The 18,840-nt window shown below is 36.4% G+C and overlaps 1 protein-coding gene across 2 annotated transcripts in view; it reads left to right on the top strand.

Moving 5' to 3' along the window:
- Positions 1–18,840, top strand: part of SLAIN2 (SLAIN motif family member 2) — a 93,398-nt gene that overhangs the window by 19,043 nt on the left and 55,515 nt on the right. For both annotated transcript variants that reach the window (XM_044226143.1, XM_044226142.1), the window contains exon 2: positions 17,031–17,179. In XM_044226143.1, coding sequence (XP_044082078.1) covers positions 17,031–17,179 — 149 coding nt within the window. The remainder of the gene's footprint in view (positions 1–17,030; positions 17,180–18,840) is intronic.

Genomic DNA, 18,840 nt, shown 5'->3' with positions numbered 1-18,840 from the left:
TTAGGGACAAACTAGCTTATTTAAGAGGAAGGCTTTTTAAAATTAGGTCTTTAAACTAGGTGTGGCTCCAAAAAATGAAAAACCTGCAGTTTGCTTTGACTTTGAAAAGGCTCAAATGCTGGAATAAAAGTGAAATTTCTTAAAGGTGTTAAAGGTCTATAGGGAGGAAAAGAAAAAGTGATTGTATCTCCTTTAAATGTGAAAAATGAGAACAAGATAATGCAGTACAATAATATATGATATGAAATTTGTGAAGGTATTTGGAATGATAAGAAGAGGGAGATAGTGTTTGAAAATTAGAGATTTAGAATCCATGAGGATGAATCAAACCATCTTCCACTTCTCCAGTTTATTAGAAGGAAACTCTTCCCACATACAGCCCTCCATTCAGGAGCTTTTGCTCATTTCTCTGTGAGAGAGTAAAAAACTACCAATTGCATGTGACTGTTAAAGGGTTTTGTTTGAAAGGAATGATAAGGGGAGCAAGGCTAAGTTTGTAAGCAGCCTGTAAGCTGATAATGTTGAGGATTGGAACTTAATAGATGCTATTGAGTTAGGAGGTTTTAGAATACGTATTTAGTGCCTGATTGGTATTCTATTTTATAGGTATAATGCAATTAGATGTATATCTTTATTATTAGATTCAGAAGGGCTAATTTAGTAATCTTAGAATATTTTTTGAGTGGGCTTACTAATATCCTTTCGAGAAGGGGGAATTGACTTGTGTCCACTTGTCATAGTAAAGTTCTTGTTTGCCATTGGTTTTTCTTAGCTAAGGCTGTTCTGGAGAGGATTAAAAAAATGAAATTTTAAAAACTGATCAATCCTAGAAACCTGAGTCTAGAGGCTTGGAACTTGACAAGAAGGGTGACAATGGTAGTACAGCAAGTGAATGGGAGAGGCTAACAAATAACATTATATATAATCTAGTTTTGTCCTAATTCATCTTTAAATTCCTGTCTAGCACCATGCCTGGCTAATGGTACTTGCTATGTTAATATTTCTTTAAATGACCAAGTAGAACTTGATACTAAGGTCTCAAGGTACTTACAGTTTAATTTGGAGACAGAATGAACTTGGAATTTGGTTCTCTCTGAAACCAGCAATGAGAGTTCGTAGAAGAAAGGCTTATACGGACTTGAATGTGACAAAGGATTTAGGTACAGGTGTAAGGGTATTTCTTGTTGTTCTGTCAGAATCAAAAAGGGTGAGTGCTGTATTTGAGCAGGGTAAAGAAAAAGCCTGTGAAGATACTTAAGTGATGTAGGTTGGGGAACAGTGAGAAAGTTGAATCATTGGTTTGGAGACCATATTGTGGATGGCCTCTGAAATCTAGAAAGAGATTTTTGAGTGTTGGGATATTCTTAGCAAAATGGTGTTTTGGAAAGATAAGTATGGCAATTGTATGTAGGTGGGAACAGAAGGCACAGCTATGCTTAAAAGGCTAGAAAACTGAGCTTCTAAGTTTTATCTACCTCTTGTGCCCAGAAGCACATGGCAGAACTGGAATTGAAGCTAAAATATTGAGTGATGTTCTTTCTGTTTCATCCCAACTATTCATAATTGTTTACATAAAAATCATGCTAAAGTAAATGATTAAGGATCAGAATAGTTACTCTTACAAGATACTTACATTTTTCAAAAATAGCAGTTTGGTCTTACTAGCTTTATTATATGAGGATCTTGACATTTTGGGCCAGATAATTCTTTGTTGTGGAGGCTGTCCTGTGTATTGTAGGATGTTTAGCAGACAAAAAGGCCTCTAGACATTGTCAGATGTTCCCTGGGTGCAAAATCACCTCAGTATTGCCTTACAGCATACTTACAACACAGCCTCAACCAGAAATATTTAGAGCTAAAATGCAGGAATAAGGATTACATTCTAGTAATTGTTCCCTTTAATTTCTAAGTCATAAAATAGTAATGTTTTGAAAATGAAGAAAAACTAATTTATTGTACAAATGTGGGCACTATTTGAGAGTCAAGGGAGTGCTGGGGTGCGAAAACAACAGGCTTAAATTAGGACTTCCCTGACAAACGGGATAATGGGCATCCTCGGAGTTAATCATCTCACATACATTTGGTACTTAACTATGAGTAGAGTAATATGTTAAGGTGATAAGAAGTAGGCGTGATAAGGTCAGGAACATGGCAGGGATGTCCATTATCACCACTGCTATTCAACATAGTACTAGAAGTCCTAGCCTGAGCAGTCAGAAAACAAAAAGAGATTAAAGGCATCCAAATCGGCAAAGAAGAAGTCAAACTCTCACTCTTTGCAGAGGATATGATACTTAACCTAGAAAACCCAAAAGACTCCACTCCAAATCTGCTAGAACTTGTACAGGAATTCAGTAAAGTGTCAGGATATAAAATTGATGCACAGAAATAAGTTCCATTTCTTTACACCAACAGCAAGACAGAAGAAAGAGAAATTAAGGAGTCAATCCCATTTACAATTGCGCCTAAAACCATAAGATACCTAGGAACAACCTTAACCAAAGAGGCAAAGAATCTATACTCAGAAAACTATAAAGTACTCATGAAAGAAATTGAGGAAGACACAAAGAAATGGAGAAATGTTCCATGCTCCTGGATTGGAAGAACAAATATTGTGAAAATGTCTATGCTACCTAAAGCAATCTACATGTTTAATGCAATCCCTACTAAAATACCATCCATTTCTTTCAAAGAAATGGAACAAATAATCCCAAAAGTTTATATGGAACCAGAAAAGACCTCGAATAGCAAGAGGAATATTGAAAAAGAAAGCCAAAGTTGGTGGCATCACAGCTCCAGACTTCAAGCTCTATTACAAAGCTGTCATCATCAAGACAGTATAGTACTGGCACAAAAACAGACACATAGATTAATGGAACAGAATAGAGAGGCCAGAAATAGACCCTCAACTCTATGGTCAACTAATCTTTGACAGAGCAGGAAAGAATGTCCAATGGAATAAAGACAGTCTCTTCAACAAATGGTATTGGGAAAATTGGACAGTCACATGCAGAAAAATGAAACTGGACCATTTTCTTACACCACACATGAAAATAGACTCAAAATGGATAAGGACCTCAGTGTGAGAAAGGAATCCATCAAAATCCTTAGGAGAACACAGGCAGCAACCTCTTCGACCTCAGCCGCATCAACTTCTTCCTAGGAGCATCGCCGAAGCAAGGGCAAAAATGAACTACTGAGACTTCATCAAGAGCAAAAGCTTTTGCACAGCAAAGGAAACAGTCAACAAAACCAGAAGACAACGATGGGAGAAGATACTTGTAAACAAGGTATCAGATAAAGGGATAGTATCCAAACTCTATAAAGAACTTACCAAACTCAACACCCAAAGAACACATAATCCAATCAAGAAATGGGCAGAGGACATGAACAGACATTTCTGCAAAAAAGACATCCAGATGGCCAACAGACACATGAAAAAGCGCTCCACATCACCCGGCATCAGGGAAATACAAATCAAAACCACGGTGAGGTACCACCTCACACCAGTCAGAATGGTTAAAATTAGCAAGTCAGGAAATGACAGATGCTGGCGAGGATGCCGAGAAAGGGGAGCCCTCCTACACTGTTGGTGGAGATGCAGGCTGGTGCAACTACTCTGGAAAACAGTATGGATGTTCCTCAAAAAGTTGAAAATAGACCTACCCTATAACCCAACAATTGCACTACTGAGTATTTATCCTAAAGATACAAATGTAGTGATCTGAAGGGGCATGTGCACCCGAATGTTTATAGCAGCAATGCCCACAATACCCAAACTGTGGAAGGAACCTAAATCTCCATCAACAGATGAATGGATAAAGAAGATGTGGTATGTATATATGATGGAATACTATGCAGCCATCAAAAGAAATGAAATCTTGCCATTTGCAGTGACATGGATGGAACTAGAGGGTATTATGTTAGCAAAGTAAGTCTATCAGAGAAAGACAACTATTATATGATCTCCTTGATATGAGGAAGTGGAGCTACAACGTGGGGGGGTTGGGAAGGAAAAGAATAAATGAAACAAGATGGGATCGGGAGGGAGACAAACCATAAGAGACTCTTAATCTCACAAAACAAACTGAGGGTTGCCAGGAGGAGGGGGCTAGGGAGAGGGTGGTGGGGTTATGGACATTGGGGAGGGTATGTGCTATGGTGAGTGCTGTGAAGTGTGTAAACCTGGCGATTCACAGATCTGTGCCCCTGGGATGACTAATACATTATATGTTAATAAAAAAGAACAAAAAAAGAAGTAGGTGTGAGAACTATGGCAGTTGGAAAACCTTGTGAAAAAAGCAAGTCTTGAATTGATCTTGAAATGAGGCTTGTTTTAGATCAGGAAAATGGAAAGGAAATTTGGCCCCCTCCCCCATAGTAAAAAGGATTACAAACAAAGACACCTATGGTTTAACTATTCAGGGTACATGAGATAAACATACATTTGGCTGGACAAGAGGGTTTTTTTTTTTTACTGGAGTACTTGGGAGAGAAGATCAGAGGATGTAATTTTGGATGAAATAACTGAACCTTAAAAATTAAGCTTGCAGGCTAAATTTGGGGAAGTTTTTGAGCAGTGAAGCAATGTTATACTGATCTGTGTTTTAGCTAAATGGTAGTGGGTAGAGGATAGATTAGAGGAGTTAAAGTCTGGTAGGTTCAGGGAAACCACTAGATATTATAATTGCTTCTGTTGGGTGAGATGAGGGTCTAGGCTTGAGTGCAGTTAGTGGAAATGAAAAGGAAGGGATGGATTTTAGGGGCATTAATGAATTGATAGAATGTGTTGATTGAGCACATTGAATATGTAGCAAGAGAAAATAGTCAAGGTTAGCATAAAACTTTTCATTTGTTGACTGGAAAAAATAGTAGTGCCATTTTATGTTTGTTTGGAGGTATTTGATTTGGGGGGAATGTCTGTAGTAAACCATTGGAGCTCTGGGACACCCAGGAGAAAAATTAGGACTGGGCCTATTTGAAAATGATTTATGTCCAAAGAATGATAGTTGGTTATGATAAAACAAAAAAAGACTCCATCAAATTAAAAGCTTCTGATTAAAATACAGAATAAAATAGTAGGAACAAATTTATAGTTATATCTTGTGATGCAGCAGTTGATAGAATAACAAAAATAGTGTGATACAGAAAATGTGTGAAGAAGTAAAAAAGCTCGGTTTTTACACTTACATATTTTCAGTCCTTTATGTCATCACTTCTAGTTTTAGTAATTAAACTTTAATAAGTGATATGGGCAAAAACTGATGGGAAAGGGAGAAATTTAATAGACTGGAGAATAGGTTAAATTTAGTCTGTTAAAGATCCTGGCATAATTTGATTACTGTCACTTGAGAGAGATCCTGGTTAGTTGTCAGGAGTATTTTGAAAGGAACAAATTAGGTGGAATGAATATGAATTAAAATAGAAAAAAAATTTAGTTCTCATTTTGCAACTAGAGTTACTAAGTGGTACAATCGAGAATAACTGTAGAATTTTTGTATAATTTTTCAAGAAAAAGTGCAGTGTCCTGTTATGGATTCTTTGTAGTTATTTCTTTTGTTCATTCTGCAATATTTTCTACTTTTCTACTACATGCAGGACAGGTTTCTTTGGGGTTGAAGGTAGAGCATAAGAGATGATGGGGAAATACTATTCCTGCCCTTGAGATGCTTGGAGTTCCCTATGAAAGACAGTTATATGATTATATATAAATTGTATATATACAAACACAACTACAAATTCTAACAATGGAGGACAAGATCAGGTTCTTTCTAGGACAATGCCAGTTCTAAAAATATTGTCCCTCTCACCTCTCAAAAGTATTTTATGCATTCTAACCATTTCAGTTTGTGGTATATGCCAGGATTCCTCACATACTCACTCTTATCTTTTTATATAACTCAAAAGAAAAAGAGAAGAGAATGTTTGAGCTAGTCTTAATTCTATAAACGGAGTGCAGAGTACCATTCTTGCTTCTACTCTGGCATGTAGCATTAAAACATTGCCAGATTTTCTTTACCACTTCAGTTACTTGATGTTTTTGGCCAGCCTGTTGTTGGGGATAAATACATATACTTAAATACAAATATGTAAACATATATATGTAGCAAATACATGTATTTAGATTCCTCCCATTATTTTGTTCATATTTTCACAAAGTGGATAAAATATTTAATTTTGCAATTAAAGAAACTAACATTAGAACCTATGGGAATACTGCAAATAGAAAATTCTCTGATAAAAGAGTTGTTTACTCTTTATTGTATTAACAAATCTTTGTTAGCAGTGCTTTGTGTTTTCTAACTTTATACTCTCGTATCTTTTCTCAGATATTTGTGCAGAAACTTTCTCAACAATAAGAAAAATATATTAATTTTTAAAACCTAACCTTAGTTGACAAATTGTTAAAAGTCATTATAGTATGCATTATCACCTGGAATTGGAAGGACATGTCATTTACTGAGTTATGACTTGTTAGCCCTGAGTACCATGGCTTCTACAGATAAAATCCCGTTCAAGGCATTTTACCAATAAAAAGTTAGTGATTAACAAGCAAAGGACCCTAAAAGAATCTGTGGATTATACACACACACTTCATATACACGTAACCTATGTATCGGGATGTGTATATGTGTATACACACACACATACACACACATTATGTTCTCTGTGGACTAAATTCTGCTGTCAGTAATTGTTATCCGTGTATGTGGTTGTGGCTGAAATTATGTGTTTAGTCATATACATAAGGACTGTCATACTCTGTAGCTATTGTCAAAATTTTGCAGTCTGGTAGAGTTTGAGACTCCTAGCCTTCCTGATGTCTTTTCACACCAAAACAAACAAACAAACAAACAAAGCCCCTCAGTTTCTGATTGCTGCACTTTAGGTTGGTCTCACTGTAACTGTTTCCCAGCAGTACATGGCTATGCCTCAAACACTAGAAGACTGTCTTTTTGAAGAAGTAATTTCCAACCTTTCTTTTGTGGAATCCCAGAGAATATCAAAACTTTTGATTTAAAAAAAAAACACCCTTTTCTTACTGGAATGAGAATCAAGAGAGTCATGAAATGAAAATGGAAGCGTAGAGTGTCACTGACTGAAACTTTGGAATTCACGGTTTTAAAGCTTTTCTTTAGTCTTTTCAGCTTGCTTCCTTGCTCTGCCCTTTTTTTGGCTCACTGTATTGTATTTTGCTGCCATACTTTCTGTTTATATGTGTATACTACCTACCCTGTAGGTAATGTCACTTCAGTGCTTGTAAACTGTTTTGTTTTTTTTTTCCAAGATTTTATTATTTGTCAGAGAGTCAAAGGCAGATGCTTTGTCCTGTTATGGATTCTGAGCCAACTGAATTAGCCAACTGAGCCACCCAGGCATCCCAGTGCTTGTCAACTGTTTAAGAATTTCTTAATGAATTTGCTTTGCTAATAATTACCATTATTACTAGTAATACCAATGATAGTTCTCTAAAAACCAGAAGAGTATTTTATATTTCTTCATATAAATGTAGTACATATGCTTTAAGTTTGCTAATGGGCCAAATTAGCATAGTTTAGATTGATCATAGTTAATGGTATGATCAATCTAAAATTTCAGAAAGACTCTTGCTATATATATATATATATGAACTGAAGATATTCTTTTCAATTGAGTTTTGATTTTTTTATTGTAATGGGGGATCAGTTACAACTTTATGGTTGGTAGGGCTTAGGAAAAGAGAACAGAGAACCACAGGAACCATTAGAATGATGAATACATTGGAGTGTTTTGTTTTTAAGTAAATTCTACCCCATCACCAGGCTTGAATTCACAATCCTGAGATCAAGAGTCCCATGCTCCATTGACTGAGCCAGCCAAGAGCCTCATTAGGCGATAAAATACAATAGTTAAGAGCACAGGTTCTGGAGTAAACCTAGTTAGCACCTATTCATGAGTTTGTTGTGAAGATTGAAAGGAAGAGTTAGGGTGCCTGGATGGCTCAGTCAGTTAAGTGTTTGCAGTGGGTCATGTCATGATCCTGGGAACCTGGGATCCCGGGATCGAGCCCTGCATCAGGCTCCCTCCTTATGGGGAGTTTGCTTCTTTTTCTTCCTCTGTGTCGTGCCCCCTCCCCAACCTCTCTGGAGAGTGTGCGCTCTCTCTCTCTCTCACAATAAAAATCTTTAAAGAAAAAAATTGAAAGAGTATTTTTAAAATATTGAAACCATGCCTGGCATGTAATAAGCATTTGATAAAATATGAAATAATAGCACTTCCTATTGCCACATTGACTGAGAAAGCTTGGTAAATCGTTATAAAGCAATGTATCCTAAGAATTTAAAATCATTAAATTATATTTAGTTGTGGGTAAAACCAAAGATACTTCTGTTAATGAAAGTTTTAAAAATCATAAAATTATAAAAATAGAAACAAAAGTCTATAGTCACTTTGATCTTATTTACTTTGATATGTTTCCTTTACCTTTTTTCATGTGCATTTTTAAATATTGTAATCATGGTTATTTTATTCATCATTCAGATGCAAATATTTGATCATCTCTAAATGTCAATCACTGTGCCAGGGATTATGCATTGAACTTGGTGAAGACAAGTTCTTTTTTAGCCTCTCTTATGCCTTACTCAATAGGGAAGGATGATTTTGAGGTATTAAAAACTGATTGTTTTCCTGGACCTGTGAAAGTTTATACACTAATCTAAAATTCACTCCAATAACAATTTTATTATTTTTTTTCAACATTTAAGCTAGGTCTAAGCAAATATCCATCTGTTGCTTTTTTTTTTTTTTAAAGATTTTATTTATTTAAAAGCGAGAGAGCATAAGCTGGGAATAGAGGGAGAAGCAGGCTCCCAGCGAACAGGGAGCCCAACACGGGGCTCAATCCCAGGACCCTGGGATCATGATCTGAACCAAAGGCAGATGCTTAGCCGACTGAGCCACCCAGGCACCACCCCCCATAACAACTTTATTTTATTTTATTTTATTTTAGATTCCATCTATTTATTTGACAGAGGGAGAGAGAGAGCACAAGCAAGGGGAGCAGCAGAGAGGAGTAGAGGGAGAAGCAGGCATCCCGCAGAGCAATATAATATATTATTCGTTTCAGAAGTAGAGTTCAGTGATTCATCAGTCTTATATAGTATCCAGTGCTCATTACATCACATGCCCTCCTTAATGTCCATCACCCAGTTACCCCATCCCTTCATCCTCCTCTCCCCCAGCAGCCCTCAGTTTGTTTCCTATGATTAAGAGTCTCATGGTTTGTCTCCCCCTCTGGTTTGATCTTGTTTTATTTTCCCCTCACTTCCTCTATGCTCCTCTGTTTTGTTTCTTAAATTCCACGTATGAGTGAGATCATATAATTGTCTTTCTCTGATTGACTTATTTCACTTAGCATAGTGCCCTCTAGTTCCAGCCATGTTGTGGAAAATGGTAAGGTTTCATTTTTGATGGCTGCATAATACTCCATTATAATTTTTTTTTAAAGATTTTTATTTATTTATTTGATAGAGAGAGATCACAAGTAGGCAGAGAGGCAGGCAGAGAGAGGGGGGGAAGCAGGCTCCCTGCTAAGCAGAGAGCCCGATGTGGGGCTCGATCCCAGGACCCTGAGATCACGACCCGAGCTGAAGGCAGAGGCTTAAACCACTGAGCCACCCAGGCACCCCATAATACTCCATTATAGATCTTATTCTATAATTAAATATATATAAATATATATAAGTACATATATATATATATAATATATCTCACATCTTTATCCATTCATCTGTTGGTAGACATCTGGGCTCTTTCCATAGTTTGGCTGTTGTGGACTTCGCTGCTATAAACATGTGGGTGCAGGTGCTCCTTCAGATCACTACATTGGTGTCTTTGGGGTAAATACACAATAGTGCAATTGCTGGGTTGTAGCTCTATTTTCAATTTTTTTCAACTTTTTTTTTTGGAGATTTTATTTATTTGACAGAGTGAGCATGCACAAGCAGGGGGACCTGAAGGCAGAGGGAGAGGAAGAAGCAGATTTCTACTGAGCAGGGAGCCCAAACGCAGGGCTTGATCCCAGGACTCTGGGATCATGACCTGAGCCGAAGGCAGACGCTTAGATGCTGAGCCATTCAGGCGCCCCTATTTTCAAGTTTTTGAAGAGCTTCCATATTGTTTCCCAGAGTGGCTACAGCAGCTTGCATTCCCACCAACAGTGTAGGAGGGTTCCCCTTTCTCGGCATCCTTGCCAACATCTGTCATTTCCTAATGTTAATTTTAGCCATTCTGACTGGTATGAGGTGGTATCTCATTGTGGTTTTGATTTGTATTTCCCTGATGCCGAGTGATGTTGAGCCTTTTTTCATGTGTCTGAGAGGGCCAGTTTATTTCTAACAGATTTTTAAAACAGCTTTATTGAGATAATTTACATACTACAAAAATGCCTATTTAAAGTGTACTAGGGTTTTTAGTATTCAGTGGTTTCCAGTATATTTACAGAATAGTACAACCATCACCGTAGTCTTGTTTCAGACTACTTTCAACATCCCCAAAGAAGCCATGTACCCATTAACAGTCACTTCCCATTTCTCTTCCCCTTATCCATCTCCCATCCCTAGGCAGCCTCTAATCAACTTTTTTTTCTCATAGATTGGCCTATCCTAGACATTCTATTATAAACAATATAGGATGCACTCTTTTGTGGCTGGCTTCTTTTACTTAATATAATATTTTTGAGGTTTACCCGTTTTTTAGCATTTTTATTGTCTCTAGTATGTTTTTAAATGTCTCTTTTCAGCTTATAAATACTAACTTAAAAACTTCAAAAGGACAAAAATGAACAAATTATAACGTAGGTCTTTTGTAACTAGAATGAATGTTAGAGGAATTTCCTTTTTGATTGGACATGTTTAAGTGGCTGCAAAGATGCTTTGTTAAAAACACCTTGCTTCACTATATAGTACTAGTCTTATGAGAGGTGTTGAAGAAAGATTTCCCTGGTGAAGTGCAGTTTATGCCAAGATGCAGTAAAAAGTAGGAATAGGCTGGCTGAGGTTGGGCAAGGGAGGGTGAGATAAGCAAGAAGTAGGGTTGCCTTGTTTCAGGCAAAGGGAAGAACATGCACATGTGACCTAGAAGCGAAAGTGTTGGGCTTTCCAGGAATAGAAATTAGTACCATATGGCTGTTATTAAAATCTGGGTGGGGAAGGAGGATGAGAAATGTAGCTTTAAAAAAAAAAAAAAAAGTATTGCAGCAGATCACTGCTCATGCCTCAAGGGCTGTGGGGGCCATTTTTTGGAAAGGGTTCTATCATAAGGGCAAAAAGGAAAGTGGCACAGAATTTTTAGCACAGGACTATTAACATACTCAGATACATATTTTAGAAAACAATTAGGCTTCATTGTATAGAATGGATCAGGAGGAAGTAAGACCAGGGATTTTCAGGGCTGTTTTTTGTTGTTGTTGTTGTTTGGTTTGGTTTGGTTTTTAAGGACTTTTTCTTTTTCAAAATTGTTTTGACCATTCTTTGCTCTTTACATTTTCCTATAACTTTTAGAATTAGCCTGTCTGTCTGTCTGTCTATCTATCTATATATATGCATGCCTATTGAGATTTTTTTTAGGGATTGTGTCAGTTGTGTAGATCAATCTAGAAAAATTGATATCTTAACAATATTGAGTCTTCAGGTCTATGAACGTTTGTCTTTTTAATTTATCTCAACATTGTTTGTTTTCAGTGTACCATTGTACTTCATTTGTCATATCCTATTTTAATTATTCATTGATAATGTTTAGAAATACAATTGATTTTTTGCCTATTGAACCTACATCCCACAACCTTACTAAACACATTTATTCTAGTTGGGTGTTTTTGGTTTTGGTGGATTCCTACAAAGTCATTTCTATATACAGGATCATGTTGTCTGCAAATAAAGACTGGTTTGTGTCTTTCTCTTTCTTTCTTAAGATTTTATTTATTTATTTGACAGAGAGAGCACAAGTAGGGGAAGTAGCAGGCAGAGGGCAAGGGAGAAGCAGGATCCCTGCTGGGCTTGATCCCAGGACCCAGGGATCATGACCTGAGTCAAAGGTAGCCGCTTTAAGAGTGAGCCACCAAGGTGCCCCTGCTTTCTTTTCAATATGATGTCTTTAATTTCTTTTTCTTGATTTATACTGGCTAGACACTTCAGGATAGCATTGTGTAGACAGGATAAGAGTTTGCATCCTTAATTTTATTTCCAGTCCGAGAAGAATTCAGTCTTTTACCATTAGATCTATTTTTCTGAAAGAGTTTGTATAGGATTGGAGATTTTCCTTGGTGTTGATAATCTTAATAAGTGAAGGCATCTGGGCATGGGTTTTTCTTTGCAGGAAGATTTCTAATTACTAATTCAGTTTCTTTTTATAAATCTCTTCAGAATTTCTGTTTCTTTGTGAACATTTTGTAACATACCTTTCTAGGAATTTGTATAGTCTAAGTGACCTGTTTGCGTAAAATTTTTCATAATATTCCTTTACATCTTGTTTGTAGCAATGTTCACTCTTTATTTCTAACTTTGGTGATTCGCCATTTTTAGATCTTTTGAAGAACCAACTTTGGGTTTTCCCCCCACCTATATTTCTGTTTCACTGATTTTTACTAATATTTGTATTTTCCCTCATGACTGCCTTGTTTAATTTGCTCGGTTTTTTTGTGCTTAGATTGTTGATTTGAGACCTCTTTTCTTTATTTTTAAAATTATAAATTTTCTTCTACTTCACTGTCTTCATCACCTAATTATTGGTATGTTATATTTTTGCTTTATTCAGTTCAAGATGTTTTCTAATTTCCTTTGTGATCTATTCTTGGACCTGTGGTTTTTTATGTGTATTGTTTAATTTCCAAATATTTGGGATTTACTAAATTTCTTTCTATTGATACTAATTTAATTCCACTGTGGCTTGAAGAATTCCAGGTATTTTAAGCCCAGAAAGACTTTTTCATAGTTGAATTGGTCTGACCCGAAGAACGTTCCATGTGCACTTAAAAAGAACATGTATTCTGTTATTGGTGGATTGAGTGCCCTTTAATTGTCGGCAAAGTAAAATTGATTGATAATGTTCAGGATTTCCATATCCTTACTGATTTCTCTATGTAGTTCTTTTTTCAGGTAGTTAAAGGGAGCCATTGAAAGGCAAATAGGGGTGCCTGGGTGGGCTCAGTTGGTTAAGCATCTGCCTATCTGCCTTCACCTCGGGTTATGATCCCAGCAGCCTGGGATGAGGTCCCTCATTGGGCTTCCTGCTCAGCAGAGAGCCTGCTTTTCCCTCTGCCTGCCACTCTCCCGCTTATGCTCTCTCTCTATTAAATAAAATCTTTAAAAAAAAAATTCTCAATTGCCTCTTTTTCCTTTTATTCTGTTACTGTTATTAGGTATCTTTACATTTGATTGATAAACCTTCCTGATACATTTATATGTTTTGTCTCAAGTAATATTTCTTATCTTAAACTCCAGCCCTCTTATGGTTACTATTTGCATGGTATATCTTCTCATCTTTTAGTTCAACCTACTTGTGACTTATTTTGTTTGTTTTAAGGATTTTATTTATTTGACAGAGAGCAGAAGCAGGGGGAGCAGCAGGAATAGGGAGAGGGAGAAGCAGGCTACCCACTGAGCAGAGGGCCCGACAGGGGGCTTGATCCCAGGACCCTGGGATTATGATCTGAGCTGAAGGCAGGCACTTAACCGGCTGAGCCACCCAGACACCCCTCCTTGTGACTTTGAATCTTAGGTGTTTCTTCTATAGATAATGTATAGTTGGGCCTTTTTTTTTTTTTTTTTTAAATCCAGTCTGACCATCTCTTCTGAGTAGATTGTTTATACTCTTGTTCATATTTAGTGTAATTATTGCTGTGGTTGGTTTTATGTCTGACATTTTGTTTTTTGTTTTAAATTTGACTCAAGTTTTTTTGTTCTCTGTCCCTCCTTTAACTGTTTTTTGTTTTGTTTTGTTTTTGGTATGATTAGGGATTTCCAGTTGTATCCTGGACATTCTAGCTGTTATATTGGGAGACTCATAATCATATTTCTTTTTTAGTAGGCAGTCTTATTTAGATGTAGTGCATGGGATAGATGTTCAGCTCCCTGCCAGGCCATGCTGGCATTATGTCAGCAAAAGTGGAGCGCAGGCTTTTTTTCTCCTCCTTGTTGGATGGGATGTAAAATCAGCTCTATACTGGGCTCCACTGACACATAGACGACTGCGAAAGGGAGATGAGGTGCTCACTTCCCTTGCCTCCTACAGTACTGATGCTGGATAGGGATGGAGCTCTATGACTTCATTTTAACAGAATTAGGATGATGAAGTTATATGTTTCCCGTTTTCTTGGCAAGTAAAAACTTGACAAATCTCAATCTGTTCTAAGTTGCATTAGCCATCTATATACTGGTGGTGTCCATAAGAATGAAGTCCCTCTTAATTAAGCCAAATACTATTATTTAAAAACTTGAAAAGCACCAGAATGAGAAAAGTGGTTTTAGTGGGCAAAAGTTATTTTGAAGAAGTCTGTGTGTTTGTAAGAAACAAAGGAGTAATACATTAAGTTATTCAAATATTTTTATTTGGGATTTTTCTTTAAAATTCAGGGACTGAAACACCTTGGTCTTCCTGAAAGAGGATTCAGTTATGAGCTGCAACTCAGTTTGTGTGTCCTCTGACAGGTTTAGAAGTACTTTGAAACCTCAACCAAAGGTTCCTTGACCAAAGAATAATTCTGTGCAAATACTGTTTGGGCCATAGTACTCCATTTTTAGACTGAGGGGTCGTCTAAAAGGGCACTGAAATAAGAGGAGAGAGTGGTAAGAGATAGTGGGCATATTCAGTGGTTATTGAAGCCGTCTCCCTCTTTTCCCCTAGGAATGTGCAGGTGGCTATATTAACCTTTATCTGTTAATGGAAGGAAGGGTCAGCCTCTATTACCAGTTAGGAAAGTAAATATAGGAATAGCAGAAGGGAAGGGTAGTTTGTCATGTAGGGTCAGCAAGACTTGGTAATAGATTATTGGTGAAGGTAAAACAGAGGAATCTAAAATTACTCTTACATTTTTAGCTTTTATAAATGAAGAGTTATGGTGCCATTAACAAAAATAGGAAAGCTTCCATGCATGCAATATAGGAGAGATAATGATGCTTTAATGTAATTGATGTTGAATTATTGTTTTATTCAAGTAGTTTATAGTAGATTCTGTCTTCTTAAAGATTCTAAAAGCACCTTACAATTTTTTATGAAAGCTTTATTGGGATATAATTTACATACTATAAAATTTACCCATACCTGTGTAACTTATGTACAAGAAAACTCATCATATAATTCAAGAATATAGTATATTTACAGTCATGACATTGTTACCACAACCATCACCACCAATATATTAGAACATTTCTGTCACCTTAAAAGAAATCTCTTCCCCATTCTTTGTTCCAGTCCTAGGCGTTGTAATCTAATTTCTGTTCTGTGTTCTTTTCTAGACATTTCATATAAATGGAATCATACTACGTATGTTTTTGGTCTGGCTTCTTTGAGCATGTTTTTGAGGCTTACTCTCCTTGCACTTTTTACAATTAGTATATTCCTCTACTATTAGCTGTGAAATTAAGTACACATGAATCATATGGGTAAACTGTGTGACACCAGTCAGTGTAGGGAAAAGTTGTATGTTGAAAGAGTGTTAGACAGTGATTTCATTAATGCTTAGTCACCTAAGAGGTTTTGTTCATTAAGTATTTGCTAACCTAGAATATCTGTATTTGATAGTAATCACAATTACAGTGGGAATGCTGTGACAGAGCTTGATTATGAAACATTTGTAGTGTTTAACTTGGAAAGAGAATGAGCCCCCCCTTGGTTTCTTTTTGTTTTGAACTGTTAATAAGTTATTTAATAAATTGAGATTTTGTTCCATTTTTATCCAAATAAACATGGATTGTTGACTAGAGAAATTATTTACCCTATTAGCCTTGATTATCTTGAGAAGAGTTAAATAGTTGATGTAAGTGACACATCTAAGTTATAAGTAGGAGAGATGAGAAAAGAGATGGCAAATATATATGGTGTCACTAGCAAGTAGTTCGTCAATTCTAGTACGATAGAGATAGATTTAAGTATTTGTGCCAGAACACACTTCATTTTATTGCCCTAAATTGATCAATGTAAAATGTGAAATTACTAACTCCTGGCCTTATTGAAACATTTAACTATGTGGATAAATCTAATTATGCTTTTTTTACTTCATTAATTCCACTTAAAGTATCTTAATTTGGGAACCACTCTGGTTAGAATTCAGGTAACTTCTCATTTTTCATATGGCATCATATTTGAAATAAATCAGTATCAATTGACATAATCTAGACCAATCTGAGGAAAAAACTATGAAGTAGAAAAACTAAGTGTTTCTTTCCCTTGTCTTATGCTTACCTTTTCTTTTTGGATCCTTTCCACAGGAGCTTATAGAATACTGTCCTAGTCTTCTTTCCCGAGACTGAAGTAAACTTCATAAATGGATTCATACTAAGTTGTTAAGGATTTATAGGGCTATAGAGTGTGTACTGCTGAACTAAAAGGAATGAATCACTAATAGGAGATTTTTTGTGTGGTTTGTGGTAGAAAGGGAACTGGGAGGTGGAAAACAGTTATTTATCTCCTTATTCTGTCTCCTAGACAATACTTAATGATATGGTTATAATAAGGAGTTGGCTAAATACTAGTGAAAACAGAATTAACTGTTGTAAAGACATATGTTTACTCATAGTTTTTGTAATGAGACTATAAGAAAAGTTAGACATTTTAGGATTGGACAGTTGGCTTCATTTGGGTTTACTTGAAATTTGAAATTTGGCTTGTTTTAGTGTCATTTTCTTTTTATGCATGAAGTAAAATGTGGATGATTTTGTAGATAATCTGTGACATGTACAGTGCCTCCTCCCAATTTAAATCTGTCCAAAAGGATCTCTGTCTATGACCTTATGCTTAATAATGAATGCCACCCTTATGTTTTTGTTTTCTTCTAGGCTGTATTCATCACCAAAGAAAAAACTTACACCAATGCAGAAATCAGTTAGCCCATTAGTTTGGTGCAGGCAAGTTTTGGATTACCCAAGTCCTGATGTTGAATGTGCTAAAAAGTCTCTTATCCACAAACTTGATCAAACTATGTCAGGTATGTCTATAATTTTACTTTTAAATTCATCTCTTTCTTTAATTAATAAAACAGATAAAGGCTGAGTGGGTGTGTTTTTAGGAAGGCTGTTCTTTCTTTGATAGTGTTTTTTGAATCTCGTGCATGCTGTCATGAGTTTTTGCCATAAGCACATAACCTTGTGCTATTACTTAATAGCTTTCGTCCCCCAATCTTTTCATTTTTATTTCATTTCATCTTAAAAAATAATATCCATGGGAGCACCCGGGTGACTCGGTTGGTTAAGCGTCTGTCTTTGGCTCAGGTCATGGTCCTGGAGTCCTGGGATGGAGCCCCGCATCAAGCTCCTTGCTCAGCTGGGAGTCTGCTTCTCCCTCTGACGCTCTCTCCTGCTCATGAACTCACTTGCTCTCTCTTTCTCTCTCAAATGAATAAATTTTTAAAAATCCTTTAAAAAATTTCCATGAAACAATAGGTTTTATATAGCAGGGGTTTTTTTTTGTTTTTGTTTTTTTCCTCCCAATGCAAGTTAAAACAAATAACAGTTAAAAAAAAAAAAATAGGGGGTGCCTGAGTGGCTCAGTTGGTTAAGCGCCTGCCTTTGGCTTCAGGTCATGATCCTGGAGTTCCGGGATCAGGTTCCTCATCCGGCTCCCTGCTCGGCGGGGAGTCTGCTTCTCCTGCTGACCTCTCTCCTCTCATGCTCTCTCTCTCTCTCTCTAATAAATAAATAAAATCTTAAAAAAAAAAAAATTCAGTATCATCTAAAATCATCTCACTACCCTTGGGGAAAATTCTGATGTGGTGGAAAGGTACAGGCTGAGAACCTAAGAGACATCGTTCTCACTCTAGCGCTTAGTTACTGAGTGACTCTGAGCATTATTTAACTTCTGTGAACTCAGTTTTCTCATAAGAATGATGAACTTTGTATGGTTATTTTAAGGACTAGATGATAATGTTTATGCAAGAACATAACATGTTTCTCTGGCTTATAGTAGGTACTTAATAAATGAATTCATTTTCCTTCCCTTGTTTTTTGTTTCTAACTTGGCATTTTAGTTCACATTGCTTTTATGCTCTTTTGTTTAATGGCACTCACAAAGCTGACAAAATGTGTCTGTCACTACTTATGGCATTTAATATAGCAGCCAGTGTGGGTAGAAATGTAGGAAAAGTATTACTGACTCTTTCTTGGAATTTCAATCTCTTAAGAATGTTACTGTTTTTTGGGAATACTTACGTAATGAGGATCTGATGTGTGATTACTCATCCTAAATAGGTTTTCTGTTTTGTTTTTTGTTTTGCCTTGTGTTTACTTGATAGCCATGTACTTAAAATTGCTTATTTTGCTTAACTGTTAAAATCGTGCTCTTTTATTAGAGTGTAAGCTGAAAATGTTCGGGGAAGACAAAGGGGAGACCAAACAGTTAAACTGGCATACAATAAAGCATAGCTTGGTTGGCTAGAAGTAGTGGTTATTATATGGAAATAACATAAGATGTGATTATAGAGCTTCTGAATCTGTTTTGACACCAAATTGTTACTTTTTCCTCGTGTAGGGGATCCTTTTTTAAAAAGGAAACGCTTTTATGTGATTTTTAAAAATGTTTTTTCTCCTCCCTAAGTACTAACCAGGCCTGACTCTGCTTAGCTTCCAAGACCAGACAAGATTGGTGTGTTCA

This window comes from Neovison vison, chromosome 11 (assembly GCF_020171115.1).
Source record: "Neovison vison isolate M4711 chromosome 11, ASM_NN_V1, whole genome shotgun sequence".
In the NCBI taxonomy this organism is placed as follows: Eukaryota; Metazoa; Chordata; class Mammalia; order Carnivora; family Mustelidae; genus Neogale; species Neogale vison.
Note: the sequence above shows the minus strand (reverse complement) of the source record. Positions and strands in the feature narration are given on the sequence as shown.